This window comes from Apodemus sylvaticus, chromosome 13, assembly GCF_947179515.1.
Source record: "Apodemus sylvaticus chromosome 13, mApoSyl1.1, whole genome shotgun sequence".
In the NCBI taxonomy this organism is placed as follows: Eukaryota; Metazoa; Chordata; class Mammalia; order Rodentia; family Muridae; genus Apodemus; species Apodemus sylvaticus.
In genome coordinates this window covers 27,348,441-27,375,558 of record NC_067484.1, presented here as the reverse complement: position 1 = coordinate 27,375,558, position 27,118 = coordinate 27,348,441, and the positions used below count along the sequence as shown (strand labels likewise).

Sequence of the window (27,118 nt, the reverse complement as noted above, 5' to 3'; positions counted from 1 at the left end):
TCATTGTGGTGCCCCATGTGCTTTTGAAGACAAGAGACTGTGTCACTCAATATTTTTCTATCAAAAAGTTACTGGTAGTTGAAAAAGTAAGAAATAATGCTCTGAGGTTATGAATTTTATATGATTAAAAAATACCAGACATTTTAAAATGCAATAAACACAGCTTGCCAATTCTGATTTTATATAAGAGGCTAGGTAGTAAGGTTAATAGTATACTTAAAAACTTACCACACGTTTTTCCCGAAAGTCTATTCCTACTGTAGTGATGAATTTGGGATTGAATTTATTGTCTGTGTATCTGTAGAGAAATGTTGTCTTCCCTACTCCTGAGTCTCCAAGGGCCAGGAGTTTAATCAGATAGTCATAATCTCCATCAGTCATAGTGATGGTCTTGGCAGGCCTGTGTAGAAAAACAAGGGTGATATAGTTAACGTTGATTCTCCCTCCATGCTTTCAGAATATAACATACATTTAATTAACGGCATCAGCATCAAAAGCTCTAAGCATGAGGGTCTGCCTGCCATTTTGTTACTTTTTATCATGCACGTAATATCAAGCATCTGTAACCTAGACTTTGGCACCACAATAAAAGAAGTTAAAAAGTCAAGGACATCTGTTTCCCAAACAAGACTCTGGAGGATGAGAGGTGTACTGGTGGGGAGAGAAGGGGGATACAAGAACAGAAACTCCACTGGGAAGTGAAACAGCAAAGGATGGAGTGATGGCAATTGCATACAGAGTGAGCAGTGACCGCAATGGTATGCAGGATGAAGAAGCTGGAGAGTTTTGCATCCAATAATGAAGAAGAAAGCATCTATTATGTCCACACAAAATATTCCTTTTTGGTCTTAAGGATTTATCAACTGAAATGAGGCCCTTTGCAAACACTGATGTGAAATCCTGCAAGGGCAGGATTATTAGACATCTTCCCTTCTGAAACTAGCAGGCACTGTTCCCCATGAACCTGTGCTGAGCTGCAAAGTAGCAAGAGAGAGAGAGGGGGAGAGAGAGAGAGAGAGAGAGAGAGAGAGAGAGAGAGAGAGAGAGAGAGAGAGAGAGAGAGAGAGAGAGAGAGAAGAGGAGCTATTGCAAGGTGTAATTTTGGCCATTCCAGTAAGATGCTTCCTCTCTACGTGAGCACCTTTACTTATTCTTTCTTTAGTACACAGGGCCCTTTTCTGTGGCTATGATGACTGTGACTGTGGACCAACCCACAGACAGGGTAAGTGCATCTGCTGCAGTCATCCCAAGGTGACCAGTACACTCATCTGATTGACACCATCCTCTATCGCTGGTGAAGTTCACACAGTGATTTGAGATTTGCTACAACTTTCTGATTCATCTGTCATAGAAATGTGTGTTTTTCCATCTTTATCCTGCAACCAAGAGGGAGGCCCATGAAGACTTTGCTAAGAGGGAAGGTGTTGGTTTATTGTGTGAAAAAGGAGATTTTCCTATCTATGAACACACAGGAGACATTTTATTATTGAGACTATTCTGCAATGATTAAAATGACATTATAGTAACAGCCTATTTTATGAGCTAAAACACTCTAGTAATTTTCTTCAAATATAGAAATGGCCTGGTGGTACAGGTCTATAATTCCAGTTATTTGGGAGGCTGAGGCAGAGTTTCATTCTGCGTAATTTCACCTGATCATGTTACAAAGTAAGAAAATGAAGAGGACTGTAGCTCAGTAGCATGCCACACACATGCATGTGTGAGAAACTGGGTTCCATCCAAACTACTACCAAACAACTGAGAAGAGGATACATATGATTTATGTGTACATAGACTTAGTTCAAAATGTTTTCACTGTGCTGTTTTAGGTAGTGGTTCAAGATAAAAGACTTTATGTCGGTGGGTAAAAGAATTCATGAAGACAATGAACTACTTATCAAATAATTATTTTTCAAATAATTCTTAATAATCATTAAATTGCTTTGGAGATTCATATCTTTATATGATCAAATCTAAACTATATTGCTTTTGCTAAATAGGACTAATCTGATTGTGTATTTGTGATTTTTTTTAATCAAAAACATTTTTTTGAGATACAACAATAAATATAATCACTCTTAAATATTTTCCTCCCTAGTAATTTACCTTTGTCACAGGGTAGAACTCCCAGGGTAAGTCTTGCTGATTATAAAAGTTTGTTTTCTTTTTTAAACTATCTAAAGTATGATCATGTCTGAGGAAGCAGGTACAGCTCTCTGCAGCTAACCTTCCTTGATGAAAGGACCCAGATAACCATGGATGCAGGATTCCTCTTGGACATGTCTGCCATAAGTGACTGCCTAGATGTGTCTTGTCCTACACTGGCTGGCTCTAAATATAGTACCAGCTGCTGCTCCTCATCTTTGAGCCTCAGTGGGGCCCAAATAGAATGATGCTCTCTGCTGGAGGCCTGCCTCATCACCTCCCTATCTTCTCTATGAGTAGCAGTTTACTATCAGACTGTTAATTTTCTCTGGAAAAGGGAGGACTTAAATTTATTCTAAGACAATGATCACTACTGCCAAAAATCTTTCCTTGGTATAAGCCTCAGAAGAAAAAAAAAACTGGAGCTACTGGCTCCCTAAATAGTAATGCTGGAGGATGATATGGTTCTTTGGGAAAACAAAAAGGTTGACATTGCTCAAAAGGGATCGAAAGTTTTCGTCCAGGTTCCTTCACTATTTCACTTTATTGCTGCCAATCATTAAGAGACTCTAAATCACAAACAGATCCAGTGAAGTCCCATCAGAGTATGGGTGCTGGGCACAAAAGTGCAACTCCAAAAAGATCTACTTCATAATTGTACTGGCTGGTTTCGTGGGACAACCTGATACAAACTGAAGTTATCACAGAGATAGGAACCTCCTTTGAGATCCAGCTGTAAGGCATTTTCTCAATTAGTGATCAAGTGTGGGAGGGTCCCTTGTGGGTGGTGCCATCCCTGGGCTGGTATTCTTGGGTTCTATAAGAAAGCAAGCTGAGCAAGCCAGGGGTAGTAGGCCAGTAAGGAACATCCCTCCATGGCCTCTGTATCAGCTCCTGCTTCCTGACCTGCTTGAGTTACAGTCTTGACTTCCTTTGGTGATGAACAGCAATGTGGAAGTTTAAGCTGAATAAACCCTTTCCTCCCCAATTTGCTTCTTGGTCATGATGTTTGTGCAGGAATAGAAGCCCCAACAATCTAGTTTCTAGCAAAGCCTGCATGTATTTCTAAGGTGAGCATGAGTGCACGGAGAGCTGGGGATGTAGCTCCCTGGGTCAAGTGCTTGCCTAAGATGAATGAAAGCCTGGGTTCAACCTCAAGCCCCACATAGAATAGGTGTGGTGGTGCAGGCTTGCAATCCCAGCACTGGGAGCTCAAGCCCAAAGTTCAAGACCACTTTAGGCTATGTAGTGAGTTTGAGGCCAGCCTAGGATATAAAAGATTCTGTTTCTAGAAAAACAATGAATTTAAAATAAAACCACAAAAAAAAAAAAACAGCATAAGTATCTAGAGAAGAACATGATGATAAGTGAGTGGAATGATCATGGTGCTTATAATCCAAAGCAGTAGCCTTTATGAACTATAGTGTTCAGTGAAACTTAGAGAAAGATTAAAAAGCATGCAATCTTACAGCACAGCAACAATCCAGACAAGGTGAGAACCAGGGAAGCACTGTGTGAGACCTTACTTCCCACTTACAGTATGAAGCCATTAACCACTTGCCAAGTACATGACCTAACTTGTCCCTGACTGGCAGCCAATTTACCCTTTGTTCATTGCATACAACCTGTCTGGGGCAACACGGCTGCCTCCAAGTCAAGATCTAATCCAGAGTGAGTAGTATCGGCTACCAGGGAATAGCTTTTACTGTGCCCACATTGCCTCTGCTCTATAAATGAAGAATGGTGGACACACTGTGACCACAGGATATGAATACAAAGCCTGGCCTGTGGGAGAAAATTTATTTAGTGTTTTCAGTATGCTGTTTGACCTATTAAAAGAGGAATTAGACGGTTTATTTTACGTTTCTCTTGAAATTAATAATCTGTTCTCTCTCGCTGATATTTACTTATACACATTTATATCCATCTAACTAAAATGTGTTTGGTTCAGTTCTCTTTTTATTACCACATTATTCTCTTCTGAGTCCTAAAATGATTGATAAAGATGTTCTTTCCTTGTCATGGCAAACACAGCAGCAGAAAGGGAAAGAAAGCCATGGTAAGCTTTCCTTTTCTAAGAAAAGGGATGGAAATTTATCTAGAAAGGATTAAGTAGCTGACAAGTTTAAAAAACATGGTTCACTTCTGCTTTAAGACTGGTCATCTTGTCTTTGTTTGGTGGTGGTGTTCTACAGATCGAAAAGGAGAAAAAGCCAAAAGACAATCATGCTTCTGGGGTCATGTCTGAGTCTTGGTCTTTATCACAGTGCCACAGCTATGTCACAGAGCCAGGATGACAGAGAAATACAGAAGATGGGGTGCTGTGCTCTGAACCCTTCGTGGGACAGCAAGGGTGAAGGAAGAAGAGGGGAAAGATCTAAACTACACCACACATTCCTGTTACTTAAACCTTGGGGACCGTTATGAAAGAGGGTACAGAAAGATTGTCAGAGCCAGTGGAACAGGAGGTTTGATGTGAGATTATGTCTCACGGAAATATCAGAAGCCACATGCAACGTTCCATCCATATGACTGCCCAAATATGAACTGAGCAAAGATGACAGCAGTGTGCATGCCAAATGCGACTCAGAAAAGCCCAGGAGGCTTCAGTCCTATCCAGGGAACTATGGGCAACCGAGTAAGAAGGGAGCAAGAGAGGCCATTTCAAGGGAAGAGTACACCAGTTGCCAGTGCTGAATAGCCAGCCTTGAAAACATACATTTAAGGAACATTATATGGACACAACTTACTATATTTAGGAATAGACACACACTCTCTCTCACACATATGCATACACATGTGTGCACCCATGCGTGTACACACACACACACACAAGTGCATATATGAATGCAATAAAATTTGATGAAGAAGAGGCCACGAATTTGAAGGAGAGCAGGGAAACTGAATTGCAATCTCAATAATAAACAAAACATTGGGAAACATTTGTCTCTAGAGGAAAAGATTTTTTTGTATTTATTCAGGAAAAAATAAACATTGAATTTAAGTTTTGAGAGGAAAAACATTGAAAGGAATGGAATTCACATTGGGCAGGGAGAGGGTAGAGATAGTGTCCTGTATAGAGGAGGGCATTGGCTCCTTGTGAAGGCCAGGGACACTGGTTTTTCTCTTTTATCTAAACATTGTTCTAAAAGTTAAGTCTGATGAGAGTAAAATAAAAATCCTGTATGTTGTGTGTAAGTTGAAAGTTTTAGAGAACTGAGTCTATTTGTTCATCCTTTTAAAAATCCAAATATTTTGTTGTTGAGGTTTTAAATTTATTCAGATATAAGATCTGGCTTTAAATTAATATAAGAGTTTCACTCCTGGATTATCACAACTCAAGTTGCCCACATTCTCTGTTATCTACCCCCATACCCACTGTTCCTGTTCACCCTAAGTTCATTCATCTTTCTTTTCTTCCTTTCTTTCCTGTTTGAGAATTTCATTTATAAACACTGTATTTATATCATTTCTCCTCCCTCTACTGCATTCAACACTTCCCATGTCCCAAATGCCCTTTGAAATTCATGACCTTCTGGTCTTTATTGCTTTTATATATAAATGTATGCATATATATATGTGTGTGTGATATGTGTGTATATATATATATATACACACACATCTACACATATTACAACTGTTGCATATAAATGTATATATGTGTGTGTGTGTGTGTTTATTTATACACACACATAATACAACCTGCTGAGTCTATTTAGCACTGCTCGTGCTTGTGTGTGTGTGTGTGTGTGTGTGTGTGTGTCTGCTTGCATATGTGCACATGAAGGGACGAACATTTAGATGACCATTTAGGGCTCTTGCCCATAGAGAAGACTGACTCTCAGCATCTGTCGGTTACCTAAAGCTCTTCATATAGGGGTGGAGCCACGTGAGATTTCCCCATCCACGCTGGCATGCCAACATGCTTTCATTGCTCAGGTCCTGCTAAGGCAGCCATATTGTTGAGATTCCACTGGTTCAGCCTCCCTGTCTTGTCTAGAAGATGTGATCTCTCAGCAGATATGCTGGTTTTCTGGCTCCTATAATACTCTTTCCCTCTCCTTTGTGATGTTCCCTGAGCTGTACCTAATTCTTAATCTCCTTTGTCTATTTCTGGATCCAGAGCCCAGGACAATGATGTAACAAAAGAACTCAAAACATATTTGTTGAGTGCATACATATATTTACATTCTGAATAAATGCAAACATTTCGTGATTATTTAATTTTGTGAGTAGTCCTTCTAAATTCTGTCATTGGATTCTGGTCTCTCTGTGAACTAGCACTAAAATTAATGATCATCGTAGTGTAGTACTTTCCAGCTAGATTGTCCTGAGCTTGATTTCTATGTTAAGTGCAAGGGTTGAAGAAATATGCAGCTAGATCTCAGCATTAAGAAGTCCTTGATGCTTCTAGCAGAGTACTAGGGTTTGGATCCTAGCACTCACATTAGCAAGGAAACCAATTCCTGTAATAACAGCTCCAAGAGAGATGTCACTCTATTTCTGGCCTCCGTAAAACACACACACACACACACACACACACACACACACACACACACACACACACACACACACACAGAGAGAGAGAGAGAGAGAGAGAGAGAGAGAGAGAGAGAGAGAGAGAGAGAGAGATGCACACACACACAATCTTCAGTTTAAAGAAGGACTCTGAAGTTTCCTTTGTCTCTCAGTCTTTCTGCCTCTCTTTTCTGCAGGGCTGCCTGAGCCCTTAGGGGAGAGGTTTGCTGGAGATACCACTCAGGACTGAGTGTTTGAAGATTCCCTCTGTACATGGCCCATCTGTGGGTCTCAGTATTTGTTCCCATTCACTACAGGAAGAAACTTCCCTGATGATAAATCTTCCCCAAATTCAGTGTTAAATCTTAAAAGAACTGTTTTGAGATCCTCGGAAAAGACAAAGCCCTGAAGAACTGCATGGTTTTGTTGTTGTGGTTGTTGTTGTTGTTGCTGTTGTTGTTGTCTTAAAGGTTTGTCTGATTCCTCAAAGTAAAAATCGCCCAAATTCCCACACAAGCACATAGTTAAAGCTGCTTCATTCTGTCTTTTTTTTTATTAGATATTTACATTTCAAATGTTGTCTCCTTTCCAGCTTTCCCCTCCAAATCCCCCCTAACCTATCCCCCTCCCCCTGCTCACCATCCTGACTATTCCAGCTTCACTGTTCTGCCATTTCTCAATAATGGGGCATAGAACTTTCTCTTCCCTTTGATGTCCAACAAGGCCGTCCTCTGCTACATATGCAGTTGGAGCCATGGGTCCCTCCCTCCATGTGTACTCTTTGGTTGGTGGTTTAGTCCCTGGGAGCTCTGGGGGTGCTGGTTGGTTCATATCGTTGTTCCTCCTATGGGGCTGCAAGCTCCTTCAGCTCCTTGGATCTTTTCTCTAGCACCTCCATTGGGGATCCTGTGCTCAGTTCAATTTTTTGAAGATACGATTTATGCTCACACAGAGTCTACCAGGCTGTCCTAAAATGAGCTGGGACTTGGAGGAAAGGGCTCCTCCAGAGGGGCATTTATTTGTTCTTCTCCTCACACACCTTCTGCTCATGTTTGTATCACTCTCAGAATGCGTCATCTAACACATACTCACTGGCTCCTCTTGTTTGCATAGTGCTGACACTCTACTCCTTGTGTTTTTCCTGGGGAGCTAAGGTGACTAGCCTCGAAGGTAGTGTATGGGTAAAATTACTGGCCAGTCCCTCAAATAATAATCTCTGGCAAGCTAAGACCTCATGATATGAATTTATTAAGTTAATAAGGAAAAATTGAATACTCTTAAGGTGTGTTAGACATTTTAAAACTGCAAGTCAATCTAACCTTCATGATATTATTTCCACTAAGTGTGCATTTCAAAATAAGCCCTGATTGACGGCTGTTCACTGTTTGCCCTCTAATCTGTATTTGATTGGCTATGTGGGGCTGCAACAGATTTATGTTGGCTTGTGAAATTCTCATAGACCATGTTTTGAAGTCTGAATGACAGCTGGAGAGGGTTGGTTCTAAATAACCAACCTTGAACTATTCATTTCCATAACCACACTTGTGTCCAGAATGTCAAAATAAAATTATGGATAGCCCAACAAATTGACATTTACTTTATGAATTAATAGATCAATTTTTTTCCCAAGGAAGACATCTCTTCTAAAAGGTATATTTTATGTAATGAATTCTATGGCACTGTTTTACTGCTGCAAAGATTTATCACAATTCAATTTTATTTCAGCTTTAAAACTACTGAGGATTAATGAATGAGAGTTTATGTCAAAGTTTCAGACTAAGAATATGAGTCTGTCAACTTAAATGAACCACAAAGGCTTATTCTAACAGGAATGAATTTGTCTATTTGAAAAAAGTAAATGGGTTTATTTTATTTTTCTGAGATCAAGGGTTATAATATAAACAACTAATAATTCATTGGGCCCTGAAACTTGGTTTGCCATGGTAGTGAAGGCCAGAATTTTCAACAGAGAAACTTAACAAGGTTATATTTATATTGAGATATTATTATTTGTACATATTAAATTCACTCCTAAGTCATTTTTTAACTTTGTAAATTAATTTTTCTCTAAAGTACCATTTCAGTTAGGTTGAGTTTTATATTACTGTGTTGGTTAGGTTGGTCTTCCTAAAACAAACTACATTAGAGTCATCCAAGAAGAGAAAACTGTTATAGAAGAATTACCTCTCAAACTGTGGTCATATGAGTAGAACACAATCTTGATTAATGGTTAATTGCATGGCCCAGCTCACCATGGGAGATGCTACCCCTGGTCACATGGTTGGCGGGGGTGGGGTGGGGGTGGGGTGAGGAGATGAGAATGCAAGGTGAGCGAGCATGGACAGCCGGCCAGTGAGCAGTGCTCCCTCATGGTTTCTGCATCAGCTCTTGCCTCCAGGTTACTGCTTCCATCCCCTGTGCTGACTTCTCTCTGTGATGGACTATTGCTTGGTAAAATAAGATAAAAATAAAAAACCCTTTCTCTGCTACATATGCAGCTGGAGCTATGGGTCACTCCATGTGTACTGTTTGGTTGGTGGTTTAGTCCCTGGGAGCTCTGGGGGTACTGGTTGGTTCATAGTGTTGTTCCTCCTATGGAGCTGTAAGCTTCTTCAGTTCCTTGGGTCCTTTCTCTAGCTCCTCTATTAGGGACCCCGTGCTCAGTCCAATGGTTGGCTGTGAATATCCACTTTTGTATTTGTCAGATACTGGCAGTGCCTCTCAGGGGACAGCTATATCAGGCTCCTGTCAGCAAGCGCTTGTTGGCATCCACAATTGTGTTTGGGTTAGGTGACTGTATATGGGATGGATCCCCAGGTGGGGCAGTCTCTAGATGGTCTTTCCTTCAGTTTCTGCTCCACACTTTCCTTCTGTACCTCCTCTAATGGGTATTTCATTCCCCCTTCTAAGAAGGACCAAAGTATCCATACTTTGGTCTTCCTTCTTCTTGAGCTTCATTTGGTCTGTGAATTTTATATTGGGTATTCTGAGCTTCTGGGCTAATATCCACTTATCAATGAGTGAATATTTAGTGTGTGTTCTTTTGTGACTGGGTTATCTCACTCAGGATGATATTTTTTGGTTCCATCCATTTGCCTAAGAATTTCATGAATTCATTGTTTTTAACAGCTGAGTAGTATTCCATTGTGTAAATGTACCACACTTTCTGTACCCATTCCTCTGTTGAGAGCCTTGTTGGACATCAAAGGGAGGGGAGGCCCTTGGTCCTGAGAAGGCTCGATGCCCCATTGTTGGGGAATGTCAGGACAAGGAAGCAGGAGTGGGTGGGTTGGTGAGCATGGGGAAAGGGGTTATGATAGAGGGTTTTGGAGGGGAAACCAGGAAAGCGGATAGCATTTGAAATGTGAATAAAGAAAATATCTAATTTAAAAAAAAAAAACAACCTTTCCTTCCCAAGCTGCTTTTGCACATGGTACTCAACATAACAACAGGGAGAACAGGTCTTGAAACTATACATACTTACTTTTTGACACTATATTATAAGAAATTTCAATCATGAATTTGAGGAACAACAAGGACATAATGCACCTCATAGATCTGTTCCCCAACTTAGACTATTGCAGTACATGGCTAATCGGCTTTCCTCTGTCTTAAAACCCAATTAAATCAGGGTTTCATAAAGCAGATATAACATACCATAACCTCTTTTCTCTTTTGTGAATGGAAAGTGTGTTTATTATCTGTCTGCTCCTGTATTTATGCCACACAGAAGACTTACTGTTATTGTTCCTAGTATTGTAAGAAGTCAAGTTCCCAGGCATTTGAAAGCTTTTCCTACTCCAGCTTAAAGCCAAATTCTCTGGTATTCCTGTAGTAGTCATACAGTTGCCAGTTTACATTTATATCTCCAACTCATCTAGAGTCTAGTGCTGTCAAGAATTAATCCAAATATACTGTTTCCGTGCAACTTACTAGTGAACCATTACTTGCCAATAATTTGAGATGCCATCTCTACCATGCAAATTCCCACTCAGAATTGGGTGAAGTTCTGGATGCACACTGATATGGATGGGGCTATCTTTCAGCAATTTTAAAAATCCAATTATCTATAAAATGTTTGCTATCTGCGCTATCCTCTCATCATCTGTTATGTTTCTTTCCTTGACATTTTTATGCTACTGAATTTTCCTATACGCAAATGACACATCTTTTCATATATCAAGTCTCAGCATTAGAATTTTTACTGCTTTTGTTACTTAAGATAGCATCTCACTATGTAGCCCGGAATTGTTTAGACATTGTAATCCTCCTGCCTCAGTCTCCTGTAAGTAACCCCAATATACTCAGTGTCTCACCAAGATGGACTTTTGTGGGATCTATGTGTTAGTCTGTTGTAGGTTCCCTATCTGGGTGAGTAGACCTCTATATTGCATCTCCCTAGGAAAAGTTTTGTTACACAGCAGGTCTGCTATTACAACATGTCTAAACCCAGTTCTGGGTGAAAAAAACCTTACCCAAACCCACCAATCCCTGAGCACAGAAATCCCACCAATACCTGGGCTTGTATTGAACTCTCACTAATCCTTGCCTTGGAAAACTTCTACTCCCCATAACCTCATATAAGCCTATCTCCCGCTCAGGTACCTGATGCTTTCTGCCCAAGCAGAGACAATCATCCTCTTGGGGTTCTCCCAGTAAATCTCTTGTGTGAGGTTTCTTGTGCAGAGTGATTTTGTAGTCTTAGTTCCCAACCGCCAGGATACCTTTCCCTTCAGAGCTGTAACACTGGCACTGGGGAAACTTTTCCCCTCAGAACAGAGCTGTAATACCTCCATTGAGGAAAACTCCTTCCTCAGAACTACAACACCCCCCTTGGGGAAGTCTTTCCCCTCAGAACTGTAACACAGGCCTCATCTGAAATTATAGGCAAGCAGGATTGTTGGACCTTATTGCTGCAGTTTTAGCCAAAAATTCTCTGGTATTTTTTAATTTAGTTAATTTTAATAGAGTATGAATTTGTCAGTTAACAATGATTTCTTCATTAAATTCAGTCACAGTCACTGTGTAATGACTGTTCTTGGTTGTCAACATGACTACATCTGGAATTAACTAGAACCCAAGCAGCTGGGTATACCTGTGAAGAATTTTTTAATTAAAAATCAAATTAATTAATTAATTAAATTTAACTTAAATTAAATCATTTGAAGTATAAAGGTTCACCATTAATCTAGATCTTTTGAGGGGGAAAGATCTACTTTTAATCTGGACTACACCTTCTGCCTGCCTACTCTTGCTTGTAAGGCCACACCTTCACTGGCATTAAAGCCTACTTCATGAGATATCCAGCCTCATGGGCTACAGCTACTGGATTATTGGGTCTTCCAACAGTAAATAGCTATTTTTGAACCAGCTATATCAAAACCCGTATGCCATTTCAACAAATCCCCTGTAGATATTCATTCTGTTATGTTTTTGTCCTCTGGAGGATGCTGATGAATCCATACTGTTTCCCAGCCCTTGTCTTTAGTCAACTCCAATTCTTATACTTCACTAAGAGTAACACCTGGTGATGTAATATCATGCAACACAATGTTCATGTAAATTGAATGTTTCCTAAAGGAAACAAACTGTGAATATAAAGAAAATATTCTATTTACATTTCAAAAAGACATTTACAGTAAAAAATAGATGAAGTATTCATGTATTGGAAAGGAATGTTTGAGACAACTCAAATGATAAAATAGAAAAATAATATCTAACAGTAGTTCTTACTTCTTAGTCACTGTGCACGACTGTAACCACTAAAAGTTAATGGTTTATAATCCTACCATAACTTAGTTCCTGTCACGTTTTAGCTGTCTTCCCCTCCTCCCCCCAGAATTAACAAGCTAATCCTAGAATGCCAAGATTGTGGGATAGTCAAAACAAGTTTTAGTCACAGATAACAAAGTTGGAGGGTCTGTGCTTTTTCAGTTTCAAGAAGTTCCAGTAATTAAGACACGATAGCTTGAGATTAAGTATAAACATTAGTTTTAAAGTCTTGATTATGACAAATGTGCTCAGATACCCTAGTGAGGAAAAAACAGTCTTTAAAAAGACAGCTCTGGACACTGTATGTAAAACACCACTAAGTGGGACTTCAGTCATATAAGAAGGAGGGATATGAAATTTTTAGATGATAACATGATTTCTCAGATGTGATACCAAAAGTATTCATAACAAACAAGAAATAGGTAAAAAAAAAAACTCTTTTGTTTCAAAAGATAACACAGAAATGAAAGCACATCACCCAGATGGAGGAAAATTCTTTGCAAATCATATATGATGTAGGAATTTTCTTCTTTCTTTTCCTTCAATTCATCTTCCTCCTTTTCCTCTTCCTTCTCTTTCTTTTCCTCCTCCTTCTCCTTCTTTTCCTTCTCCTCCCCCATTTATACATACAATCAATCTTTCTACATATTTACAACTTTGTAACTAAACAATTAAAACAAAAGCAAGATTCTTAAATGGGGTAATGATTCATATATATATATGTATATATATCATATATTTTATATATATTTATATATAAAATATTTATATATTATATATTATATAATATATGTATATATATTATATATTTCTTCAAAGATGACATAAATGAGCAGGAAGATCATGAACACAAGAGTGATCTAGCCTCAGCAACACATGGATTCACATCCCCATGGCTAACTGTAGCAGGAAGATAGGCAACCATGGCTGGTGAAGATTTGGCAGAGGGAGTCTGCATTATTTTGGGATTAAATGTAAAGTGATCTTCCACTTTGGAAACCAGTTTAGTACTCCCTCAGAAGTTGAAAACAGACATAGTACATGACTCTGCATCTACTCTTAGTTCTGTACCTAAGAGAAATGAAAACGTAGTCATACAGAAATACATACACTAATGCTCATGGCATAATTTTTATTAATAATGCCAAATGGTTAACAACCCAACAACCCAAATGGTTGTTTCCCATTTGTATGAGAAATGTTGTATATGCACATGGATATGTCCACACAATGGAATGTTTTTTAGCCAGAAAAAGGAATGGCAGTGTGAACACATGTGGCAGTGTGAACACATGCCATTATCACCCAGAAAGATTGAAAAACATAAGTGAAAGAAGCCAGGAGTAAAAGGGCATTGTCTTAGTCAGGGTTTGTATTCCTGCACAAGCATTATGACCAAGAAACATGTTGGGGAGGAAAGGGTTTATTCAACTTACACTTCCACATTGCTGTTCATTACCAAAGGAAGTCAGGACTAGAACTCAAGCAGGTCAGGAAGCTGGGGACAGGAGCTGATGTAGAGGCCATGGAGGAGTGCTGTTTACTGGCTTGCTTCCCCTGGTTTGCTCAGCCTGCTTTCTTACAGAACCCAGAACTACCAGCCCAAGGAAAGCATCCCTCACAATGGGCTGAGCCCTCCCCCACTCGATCACTAATTGAGAAAATGCCTTACAGCTGGATCTCATGAAGGCATATCCTCAAGGGAAGCTCCTTTCTCTGTGATAACTCCAACTTGTGCCAAGTTGACACACAAAACCAGCCAGTATGGCCAAATAGTTTACAAATACACTTATATAAAGATACTGAAAAGATAAACTCATAGACATGGTTGACCAGAAGTTGGATGAAGGAAAAGATGTGAGTGGTGGATATTGGGTATGGACTTCTGTAACAATGTCTAATATTTAGAAAGTGACATTGGAATACCTTCATGAATGTACTAAAATCATTGTACTAAATGCTTCCAAAGACTTATTTTGTTGTATATATTTTAATAAAACCATTTATTTGAAATCCCATAAGTTTCTAATAGGGTAAATATTTTGTTTTTCAAGTAATTTTTGGCCTAACTAAATTAATGGACCTTTGCTTGCAATACAATGATTTGCTAGTAATTTTTATCATATTCAAAGAAAAATATTCACCTTAAATCCAATGTAAGTGTCCTGTATAATATCCACTCTCTATGTAATGATCACAAGCAAACTGGCTTCCTCTTCATAGGTTTTATTTGGCAGGATCTTTACAAACAATCCTCTATGTAAGTAAATCCATCAGTCAGGACACTAAGTTAGAGTCTGAGACAGAGGTGGAGGGTTGATATCTGAGCAAGTAAGACCGCTGGAGAGAAAGCCAAGCATTGATATGATCAAGTGTGTCCATAGTGAGTCTGATTGTCTCTATCCTCTGGGGAGTTCACAGATTCAAATATCCAAATCTCTAGGGGCTGATCAGAAGCTCTGTAAGCAGGCTATGGTATTCAGCATTTACTGCTGTGCTAGAGCAAGACAGAAGGCAACCAAGATAGGAACATCCTTCCTCCTCAGTACAGGTCACCTTGGGCCAGATGTGACAAAATAGATTCAAGAAACGTTGAAAGGTTGAAACTCCATGATAACTTCAGGCAACTCAGACACTGTAGAAAATCCATGGGAAAAGAAAGGAGTCTGTTTATCTAACTTGATCCTGATGGGGTTTAAAGAGGTTTCCTCCAGTTACTAGTGATCACTGATCACGGCACACCAGCAATGACTGATGAGGTCTTCTAATGAAAACCATTGTTCCAACACCCTTGACATGGTCTCCAGCTAGGCAGAGTTGCTCTCAGATAGCCTAGGCTTTGTTTCCTTGGAAAACAGGAGTAAGCTCCTGAAACCGTGTAACTCCTCATTCAAAACACATCCACAGATGATGTCTCATAAACCTCCCAAGTTAACAAGCCAAGCCTCCAGGACTCTTGGATCCGGAAAGCTTTTCTGCTTGCCTGGTTAATGGGCTTCATGACTTATTTATTCCAAAGAAGTCATATCTTAAGAAAAAAGAAAGAAAAGCTTTACTGGGTTCTTTAAATTTCAACTTCTGTTAGAGACAATAAAAATATTTTTTAAAGGAGTAAATTCCTCAAGATCTACAAAGGATCTCTCCCATTTAGTTCTTTCAAAACTGAGAAAATATCAAACATACTGTGAGGGGATTCATCATTGTAGAAGCGATAGGAAGAATGAGAACGTCAGGAGCCAGTGCCTCCTTGAGTCAGTTACAGGCCAGGAAATGGGCTCCCTGCTTAGTGGGTCTCCTAGTTATCTGTTTTAAGAAATCCTTTGTGCCCAGGGTGAAATGACTTCCCAGGATCTGAATCCTGGGAAGAAAATGTCATCCACTATGAACCAGGTAATCCATTTTTCTTTGCTGCTGAGTCATATGATAAATGAAAAGATATTAAATTAATATTGTAAAGTGAAGCTTCTACTCTGAGAATATGACTTAGTGGGAAATAAAGATAAAGCTTCAATTAAACATTTTTTTTTAAATTTTTGCTTTTTTTTTTTTTTGCTTTGAAACAGTTATTTCTTAGTGCTGAGGATTGAACTCAGGCTTCATATATGATAACGGAGTGCTCCACCAGGGTTTTCTGAAGTCAACACTACATGTTTTATTTTTAAGTTGACAAAAATTTCATTAGATTATTATATGCAACATATGTTGAAATATGTACACATTGTGAAATGGCTAAATAGAGCTAATTAACTATGTATCAACTCATATAATTATTTTTCTTTCTAATGAGAATATTTAAAATTCTCCTTTAGCAACTGTTAAAGATGTAATACATTGTGGGACAGGGGGGAAGGCTCAGTGATTAAGAAAGAACCCATACCAAAAATTGTTTTAAAAATAATAAAATAAAATGTTGTTAGTAACCACAGCAACCATGTTATATAATAGTTTTCTTAAACATTTCTCTTACAATGTTCTCTACTGTGACCAAAAATCTTCCCAGAACCTTCCCTCTATATGGTTCTTTAAATCCTTTACTGACTTTTCAAATGTCAGTGTAGTAACAGTGAAGACTGGGCTCATTTGCTAGTAGGCAGACTGCTGCATTGAGAAAGTCATGTCAGATTTTGCTTTGCTTAATTATCTGCAAAAAGGCATGTTAATCAAAGCATCTACCATAAACACCGCCTCTGTGGTATACAAAGCATAACTCGATAGCGCCCATGGGTTCATAGGCAGATATCTATGAAAATAAGATGGATGGTATATTATTAAAATTTTTTCCATTCCAACGTAATTTTAGATAGCTCCTGCAGCCGTGACATTCTAAGGATAAGAAAGATAGAAATTTCCAGAATGGTTCAGGAAGATACTGCTTACTTGTTATTGTTTTAGCTGATATTCCATAAGCATTCTGTGAATAATAAACACTGGGGAGGAAAGAGTCCATCCCCGGGGAATGGAGTTAGAGCAAAGGAAATGCTTACCTCACAGTTCAGAAATCTTAGGTAAAAGGAAATGTGCTGAGTCTGAAGTTTATTTTTAGGTGGGGAGAATCCTTGTATCAGACACACTGTCTACTTCAGCATGCAGTTGGAGCTGTGAGACTGGTCAGCACCCAAAGGAGAGGAAACACTCATAGGGGACAGGGTGGGACCAGAATGGATCCTTTCTCAAAGGGGTGGGACGAGGGCTGGAGCAGAGGAGAGAAAAGGCAAAAAGCAAGTTAGGCTGAGAATAGACATAGGATGTGTGTGGCCCAGCGTGGGAGACTTGGTCTCGATGTACAAAGAGTTCTGGTGGCCTTGGTTAATGAAGCTGGATATCCAGAATTTAAGTGTTGGCAGTTTTGCTCTAATATTAGTCTGGCATTAGAGGGCATCTCTTTAGGTTTGGACATACGATTGTGATATTTTCTACCCTCACGGTGAATTTCTTAGCCTTTCGTTCTAAAGATTGTTTTGTTCTAAAGTCTGCACTTGTGGGTATGTAAAATACATGTCCGGAAATTCAGGCCCTCTGGATTGCTCTCCACTCTTGTCTTCTCAAGAAATGGGAAGCCATAAGAAGTTTGGAGCATGGGCTTAATATAATTAATATAAAATACCCACAAAACTCATTAATCGGTTAAAGATTTTTCCTATTTGAACCTAAACTAAAGTCAGCAAATTTCTCAGGACAAGGGTAATATAGAAACACCCAAGAAAAATACATAAGCTGCATTTCAAACAGTTGCTTTGACTTGTACTTAGGAAAGCACAAATTATTTCAGCCATTCAAGGCCCTGCTGGAGCTCTGACAATTGTCTACTAATTACTAAGGACAGGGTTAATGAGAGCATTGTTTGCGTCTCAGCAATAATCCAGTCAGCTAAGCAAGACTTACACTCACCTAACACCTTCCTGTATAAAATATTTATAATACAGTTTCTGTCACCTTTCACCGCCAGCTGTTCCTGGTGGGGTAAAGTCTCATTAGCATTCAGAACCATGGCTCTGACCTTCTGTTTGGTGCCTTTTAAAGAAAGGAAGGGATGGGGGAGGGGAAAGAATGGGATTGGAAGGAGAGGAGGGAGGGGAAGCTGTGATTGTGATATAAAGTAAATAATTATTAATAAGTGAATAAATAAAATTTAATTGGAGTGAAGCTGTTTCTTGACGTCCCACTCAGAGTCTGCCAGGGTTCTGGTGTTCTACTAAGACTGTTTGGCTGTGGACTTCAGGAAATGCTTTAAAGTGTGTATAGCACAGCAGTAAGACCACTGTTGGGGTGAATGTTTTATGACTTCTGGTATAGTAGCTTAATCTTCATCCTCTCCTGCCCCAGCATCACGAATTCCAAATACAAATGCCTTTGAAAGACCAAGACCTTAACTCTTGGAGCCAACTCTTGCAACAAAATGAACTAGGCAAATACTGGTCCTAAGACTCCCTCACTAAGACTTATACTTTAGCCTTCATAACCTAAAACATCTAACGATCTTCAGAGAGTGTGGCTCAGGGACACACTTTTCTGGCTTTCTAACCAAAGGTGGAATTATGTTAATTTTTCAGGGAAAGAATGCATCCTGTTCATCTTTAAAATAATAAGGACTAGGGACAGAAAAAGAAGGTCTTCTGTTATCTTGATATTCCAGGAAGAGAAAAAGAAACAGACACAGGTAAGAAATCTCTCACTTGGCCTGGAGGCTTCTTGCATAGCAACCCCTTTGCCTCATTTCCTCCTGTGCCTGAGTGTCCTGGGATGCTCTTTGTGTGGAAAACAGTAGTTTCTCCTCATCCTATCAGGGCTCTGGCCCTGAAGTAAAACCCACATTCCCTCCCACCAACTCTACTACTCTCAGTATTCTGCTTTCAAATGATGAGTAACTGGGTGTGGGTCTGGCAAATACATTATGCTGAAATTACACTTTTGAGGATCTTTCTAATGGAACCTTGAGTTGTATTTTTACTTAGTTTTTCCTAAAAAAGAAGCCATGCTTCAAGTCTCGTGGCTGCTCACACACGTCACTATTCGTCTTCCAGAAGAGCAAAATCAGAAAGAGCAAAACCAGGAGGTAATATGTAGTTAAGTACAAGAGTGTTTGAAACAAGCAGAGCTGAAGGGATGGGTCACTGGTTAAGAGCACTTGACGCGCTTCCAGAGGACTTGGGTTTGGTTCAGTTCCCAGCATCATGTGGATGCTTGCAACTGCAATTTCAGATCATTTTCTGGCCACCGCAGACAACAAGAATGCACACAGTACACTTACAAACATTTAGAAAAGGACATTCATGTATCTATCTATCTATCTATCTATCTATCTATCTATCTATCTATCTATCTATCTATCTGTCTGTCTGTCTGTCTGTCTGTCTGTCTGTCTATCTATCTATCTATCTATCTATCTATCTATCTATCTGTCTGTCTGTCTATCTATCCATCTATAAAAAAGTAATTTAATCTTTAATTAAAAAAAGAAAATAAATAAGCCCTTGTGGCCTATAGGACAGTAAAGTGACTAAAAGTGCTCATTGCCAAGCCTGATGACCCAACTTCAATTTCTAGGACCAATGTGCTAAGGATAGAAGTGGCTTCCTCAAGTTGTCCTCTGTCTGTGTATGTTTCTGTGTCTCTGTCTCTTTCTCTGTGACTGTCTCTTTCTGTCTCCTTCTCTCTCTGTCTGTCTCTGTCTGTCTGTCTGTCTGTCTGTTCTCTCTCTCTCTCTCTCTCTCTCTCTCTCTCTCTCACACACACACACACACACACACACACACACACACTATGACATGGGTATCTTCTCCCCAGCCTGCAAATCAATACACAAAGAATGAAGAATGAAGTGTTAATTTCTTAGACATGTAAAGAAAAGAAGAAACACACTTAGCACTCTCTGTGAACCACTGAAAAGTCGATGTGAATGTTGGGGAAGAGTTAAGAGTGCACATTCCCCAGCTGACACGGCCACTTCTACTGATAGTCTGCATCTCAGAGAAATTCCTGGCACACTTCCTGTGCACTCTCACTTTCCACAAGAAAAATAAACATCTTCCTTTCTCTGCCCCCCTTCATCCATTCTGAGTAGTCTTAACTGTCTGTGGGAAGTTCCTGCCTGATAAAAGCACAGTCTTGCTGCTGAAAGCTGTCTTAATAGATATATAACCACAAAGAGACACTCTAGGTTATGAAGGCTGAAGGTTTGCTTGTCAAACTTCAGAAGCATACATTTCAAGTGCATAGAACACGAGACCAGCAATGTCACACATTTCTCTGTGTATTTCTAGGGATACAGTACAGTGAGCATAGCATTGTGTGTGACTAGTGGAGAGTTTTATATTTTAAAATAAGCTTAGCCCCGCCTTTCTCCGATAATGTCACTTAGTGGTTAACTATCTACTTTATATTTAAAGTTAAAGACTTTAGGTAAGGGGCATGTTTACACACACCCTAAAGTCTTCAAACATGATCTGAAGGAGATGATTTTCTCTAGTTTCTAATAATGTTTGGTGAAAGAATCACAAATTCTTCAGCAAACAGCATACTCTATCTCACAGTATATTTGAGATTCCCATGAACAACATGGATGAGTAAGGTAAACTAGAAGAAGCAATGATGAAGAAACAGATATCTGTTTTCATGCAAACAGCATAGACTGTACTACGTGGGCACTGAGTGTAAAAGATGAACTGTATCCTTGGGAGGGCAGATGCAGGCCTACCTATACAGCTACAATATTGCACACATATACATGCATGCAAACACACAAACACCCGAACATGCATGTGCTCACACACAACAGAGCAAGAACTGAACTTATGAACTTATGATGCAGTTCCTGAAACCCAATGTGCCATTTGTTTGATCTTTTCTGTTTTGAAAGTTTATGGAATAAAAACAATGAATTCATGAAATTCTTAGGCAAATGGTTGGAACTGGAAAATATCATTCATTTTCCCATTGTGAGGTAACCCATTCACAAATGAATACACATGGAATGCAATTACGGATAAGTGGATATTAGCCCAGAAGCTCTGAATACCAAAGACACAATTCACCTAACAAATCATTCCCAAGAAGAAGGAAGGAGAGGGCCCTAGTCCTGGAAAGGCTTGATCCAGCATTGTAGGGGAGTACTAGGACAGAGAAGTGGGAGGGGGGATGGGAGGAGAGAAGAGGGTTTGGGGAACTTATGGGGAATCGGGAAATGGGAAGTCATTAAACAAAACATATAGAAAAAAAGAAATATACTTAACTTACCCCACAAATTTTATAAAATATAATGTGGGATATTTTTGTATCTATGATGTAAACTAGAAGTATGAGATATCTTCTTTTTATGATTTTTTTTTGAGCCACGATCTACCTATGTAGTAGAGGCTGGCCTTATCATAGCCCTCCTGCCTTACTTTTTGGGCTCTGGAATTACAGACATATATCACCATGCCCAGCTGAGATGAAAAGGCTGGATGGGACACGGCAGGTCCTTCCTAGATCTCCTTATGCACAGGAAAGGCAGTATCATAAATAACAGACTCGGCTCCTGTTTGTGGTAGGTGAAATAACAGGTTGGACAGGCATACCACTGCCTTGTGAAATGAACCCTGCTGGGCTGTCCACGTGGAGCCTCTGGGGTTCAACTGTGACAGTAGATGCTGCAAAAGAAAGATATCAAAGCTGCCTGACCACACTTCCTTAAGGCCCTCTCTTGTCCCTGCCTTCGATAAAACTAGCATAGTCAACAGCCGAAGAATCTCTCTGTGTGGAACACTGAAGTCAGAAGAGAAGAAATAAAGAGTAGAAAAGTGGGTGGGTTTAAAAGTTTTAAAACTAATTATTATGAAGGGTTAATTAACAAACAAGGCAAGATAACTTGGGCCTGTATACCCAGCAATCAGGAGGCTGAGGCAGGAGGATTGTTATCAGTTCAAGGCCAGCCTGAGCTAAATACTAGGATCCATTGTCAATCTGGGTTACATTGTGAGATATTGTCTCAGAAAACTAAACAAATAAAATAAGATAAAGGAAAGAAAACGAACTTGACCCTGTGTGTGGGTTATGTGACAAGAATCCCACTCCACAATACATTAGCCCAGTTCCCTTTATAAAGCGAGGGCCTGGGGCCTGCAGGGGGCTCTCCTGTTAAAAGTGCCTGGCTGCTCTTCCAGATGAGTTCTCTGAACTCAGGCCATGAGACTCATAAACACTGTCGCTCCATCTCCAGTGGATCTAATGCTCTTTTCTAGCCTCCTTGGCACTATACATATGCAGAACACACAATACAGCACAACACAACATCACATACACACAGACAGAAACAGAGACAGAGAGATAGAAAGAGGGGGACAGACAGGAGGAGGGCAGACACACAGTACAATACACATAAATAAAATAGATCGTTAAAAATAAATAAAGCAAGGAAAATGAGCCCCTAGATTCACTTGCCAAACTCATATACATTGAGCACACATTGTCCTGGGGAAATGGGGTTTATTTGGAGCCTAAATAAAGTGGCATATAAGTCCCATCTACACCCCCTGTCTCTACACCACCTCAACAGCTAAAAGTTCCTAAAACTCACAAGCCACAGAGGCTCAGTTTCCAGCTCTCTGTTCACAGAATATTTTCAATCTCAAGTGAGTATTCATTTGGAAAAACCGTAAGGTCCCTGAAACCAACAAAGGCCTCTTAATATGTCTTCTTGCTTCCCATTAAACTGAGAACAGGTCAGATCCGAGGGACCTGTCTGGCCTACGAAGTGTCCTGTGATCTGGCCCTGACATGTTCCACACTTACTGTCCTACTTAAAAGAGGCAAGTCCCATCCTGTCTCATGGGCTTAATGCTCCTTAAGGTTATGCTCCTATCTCTGCATTTTCACTGTCTACTAATTATCACTTAGACACTTACTTCTCAGCTACAGTCGATCTTTCTCAGAATGAGTTGGTGGACATCCATCTGTATCTAAAACTGGCTCTCCCTTCACTTGCTAAGGCTTCTCTCTACTTCAGTTACTACATAGTCCTGGTACCTGCCCGATCGATCACTGTCTTCTTCTTATCACTTTCCTTTTCGTGAGGAACTCCAACTCAGAGAGGACAGAATCCCTACTCATCTTGTTTTCTTTGGGGCCTAGAAAGAAATAGGTGCTCAACTAATGTCTGGTGAACATAACATATGCCCTGCTAGATCAGGTTTGTGTAGTAACTCTATGGATTCTAGAGAGCTTCATCTTGTACAATAATTAAATCTGAAATTTCTACATGAGAAGGACTTTCTTTAAGCTCAAATTTCCTTATATATTAAACTCAAAGAAGAAAGTAGGGTAACAATCCCATCACAAGTTCCCCATGGATTAACCCTCCATTGTGAAGTGTCCTGGTGAGGCAACTCACAGATTATGCTTTTGTTTCCTTAAGTGTGAGAACCTTACTAAGTGACAATATGCATCGGGATGGTAGAATGCTAGGATGCCCGGGAGGTCTGAGTGCTGCATGGTAAGGTTATTAGAAGGAGACCCTGGCTAGAGAGGAAGGTTGGCTCCATCCCTTCTTCTAGTCACATGTAAAGTTGCCAATGAAGCAATCATCATGTCGGACATCAAATTTTAATGATAAACAATACAAGTGACCCACAGTTCAAACAAAGCCAAGAGTCTCGCTTCAAATGTCTGAGCATGGCAAGCAGCTGAGGAACTCTCAAGGAACCCCTCAGCCCATATTACACACAACAGAGGAGGTGAGGCCATTGCTTTACTTTAGGCTTGACTCTTGGACAGCTGATAAACTGAGTTCTCTCTAAGAAACTGGATGAGAGGCCAGATTTCAACTATATTGAATTGCATGACCCAGATTGCAAAGATCTTACAATGGACTTGGCACTAGTTCACATGATTTATGATCCAATCACCATATTTCTTTATAAAAAATGAAGTTATGTATGTGACAAAGTCAGGCTGGCAGAAATATCTTATTTTTATTTATAATATAATATTATTTTTATATTATTTACTTTAAAATATATTCTCTGCCCATAGTAGTTTTGTCTACTATGTACTAATTGGTACTAGTACTAATTGGTCTCTGTAGACAGTTTATGAATATACTGGAAGACCTGCCTGACCCTGAGTATATGTCTAGCCACTTAGTCTGAAGTCCTCATGAAATAGGTATTGCTAACAGGTCTAGAGGAAGAAAGCAGTGTAAACATTGTCAGAGCCACCAAGGATGGAATGTACTAACTACTTTCCCTCTTGATTAGGTATAGTCATTAACTTCATGGCCTGCCATGATCACCCAAGACCCACAAGGCCACTCAAATCAATAGTATTCCTAATAACAAGAGATAAAAAGTTCCTGTATACTGAGTAGTGCAAAACAGGAAAGGGTTTGAATGAGAAAACTAACATGTATGATACAAGTTCCCAAGTGATAAAGTTGAAGAAAGATCGGCAATAGTTAGAATAAGGGTGATTGACAGCTGGAGGGGCACTTAAACATTGTAAGATAATTTCCAAAGCCAGTTCCCATCTCTCCCCTTCACAATTCTGCGTTAAGTTGACTGTAGGGCAATTTATGGTAGATTCCAACTAGTTTTGTGGTAGCTGTCCTTATCCCATATTTGTTGAGCTCTTCAGACTCAAAAGGGGCTTGCAAACAATCTTTACTGGTGGCGTTTAAATGAACCTATAACAATCTGTACTTTCAATGATAGCATAAGTTCAAACCACAGTGCAGTAACATGATGCTGGGTGAAAGGGGATTACCAAGGCATTCAGCCCAAATTTACAGAAACATGCAAGCCTTACTGGGTTCTACATGTAGAGGATGTCATAGGCAGAAAGCAACAAAGTGAAAGGCTACGAGAAATAAAAGCCAAGAGAAGAAAGAGGGAGTGTGTGAAATGAAGCCCAGGACAGGGTGGGGGACCTGAGATACTGAAAGGTCTGAACTAAACCAAGTGTGGAAGAGGGAAGAGTCTTGATGAAAATTGCATGTCCCTCCAAGAGTCTGTGGCGTCTCATCTTTTGACCAAAAGTAAGTGGAGCAGCGATGACCAGTGCAAGGACTCACTGGAAGGAAAAGCACCCAGGATCCCCACCCTTTCTGAAGAAGTCAGAGAGGTGCAAACACCAAAACTTAGTCTTCTTTGCAGATCTCTCCTCTCACAGCTCTTCTGATTCCTTTGTTGCTGGAGCAGCATTATTCCTTGACTTTTGAGCCCACACTCAACCCCTAATTACTAGAATCATTCAAACTGTGGTTTCATGTGTTCTGGTAAAAGCCAGTCCACAACTCGAACCAGACCGCCAAGCATCCCAAACTTTCTCAATTTGATGTTCCTAGAGCCTCCACTGTTTTCCCTTCTGCTGAATGTTGACTTTCTTTTTTAAATTCGGTTGACTTTCTCAGGATGTTTTCCAGGTGAACTAAGATTGTTGAGATCAAGATAAATTATGAGCCTGTTTTGACTTTGCATTCCCTGAACACTTGAACCATCAACAATGTGGTACTAGTTTTCCTAAATAGCCCAGAATACAGCAGTTTCAGTTTTCTAAGACTGTATCAAAATAGTTCAATAAATTCAACACTCATTTACTGAACATCAGTTATTTGCAAGAGGAGGCCAGAAGTGCTGTAAATATGGAGACAAATGAACCTAGCTCAGTCAGTTTCTTCTCTCCTTTCTGAATTTATGACTCAACTCTCTGGAAGACATTATCAGGAAATGACTCTGAAACACATACTTCCACTGTGTTCTCTGTTGTGGAAACTCCCTTGGTTTTGTGGCTTGTGTCTACACCACACATGTCAAAAGGAAAAGAAGAATACATCCATAAAGGAAGAGAGGGAAGAGAATCGTGACACACAGAACAAGATATCAATGCCCAATCTATTAAACTAGAATGAATAGTTTTTATTTCATTCTCGTTTCGTGACAAGGGTATGGCATTCACACAGCTTGAAGGGAATAGTAAAGTTCTTTAGCGTAAGAACAAATTTCCTTTCCTCTAAATCACAACTTGTAATAATTATGTCCTTTCAACTCTGTTATGAGCCTTTCATATTTAGGTGATCCCAGGCAGGTGAACAAACAAATATAAAATCCAGTTCCACCTTGTAAAAGGCTTTAATAGAAATGGGAGAAAATTGAGACAGAATTTTATTTGTTTGGTTTGGATTGGCTGAATCTTTCCAGAAGGCATTTTGTCAGTGGAGACACAGAAACCACTGCGCTCATTCCGCACATTAAAAGTTAAGAGTCTGTTGATCCGGTGCAGAAAGGGGGAATTTTGAAATTGCAGCAGATTGGGAGAAACCTTTATAAAGGCTTTGGGTTCCCATCACGGTTTGAATCATATCTTGCCTAATTACCAGCTACTTGAGCAACTTCTTCAACTTTGGTTTTAGATTCCTTTGTATGTGCATGGGAATAGGTAAGAACAAACCACAGCGGTGAATAGATGCCCAGCAGAGAGTAAGACAGGAGGAGGATGTGAGCTCTTTGTATGAAATATTTCTCCAGCTCTTTCTTTGGAATTTTTGTATTTTTTTTTGCCACAAAAATTGGTGTACGTTCATGACAGCAAATAATTATTAATAATGGTTCTCCTTTTGTACATCAAACTTCCATGTAGTTGAAGTAATCATTAAAGAACTTTCATGCTAGTCATCTGCACCTGTAAGGAATATTTGCAGAATATTCATGTCCTATAAAAACAGAATAACTTAGTTTTGACTAGTTAATTAAATATGCTAGTAAAAATTGATATATGTTGTTTGTTAAATATAACTGGGCCAGAAACTTGAGGTGGATACATTTATGTGTGGGTGCGGTGCATGTGCACAAGTATGAATCACTTCCCAGGTAAAGAATGATCTCTAGTGACTTCAAAAGAAAGTGGTAAAATTGCAGCCTTCAGAGAGTCTGGTGAAATGGTCTGGGGTATGTGAAGAGTTGTAGATTACTCCAGGTGACCTAATACAGGTCATAAAACAAATAGTCAAGACAAAAGTAATGTGATTAGCAATGTAAGTATGTTAGACTTAGCATTTAAGATTCAGAAAATCCAGTTGTATTTGAATATAATCTAATACACCATTTGTAGTGTAGTGTAGCCACAACTGAATCGGATGGCCTATATTTCACTTGGCATCCTCACATAGCTTGCTAATTCTTGTACAAAACAAGAGGAATGGAAGAATCTTCAC

The 27,118-nt window shown here is 39.6% G+C and overlaps 2 protein-coding genes across 3 annotated transcripts in view; both read right to left on the bottom strand.

The window, feature by feature from the left end:
- C13H18orf54 (chromosome 13 C18orf54 homolog) overlaps positions 1 to 27,118 on the bottom strand; it is a 624,273-nt gene that overhangs the window by 108,817 nt on the left and 488,338 nt on the right. The window lies entirely within an intron of this gene.
- Rab27b (RAB27B, member RAS oncogene family) overlaps positions 1 to 27,118 on the bottom strand; it is a 65,473-nt gene that overhangs the window by 17,023 nt on the left and 21,332 nt on the right. Inside the window, exon 2 of one of the 2 annotated variants that reach the window (XM_052155966.1) lies at positions 229 to 400. In XM_052155966.1, the coding sequence (XP_052011926.1) occupies positions 229 to 381 (153 nt within the window). In that variant the 5' untranslated portion in view covers positions 382 to 400. Of the gene's footprint in view, positions 1 to 228; positions 401 to 27,118 lie in introns of those variants that run through there. The other variant, XM_052155967.1, reaches the window with a different exon arrangement.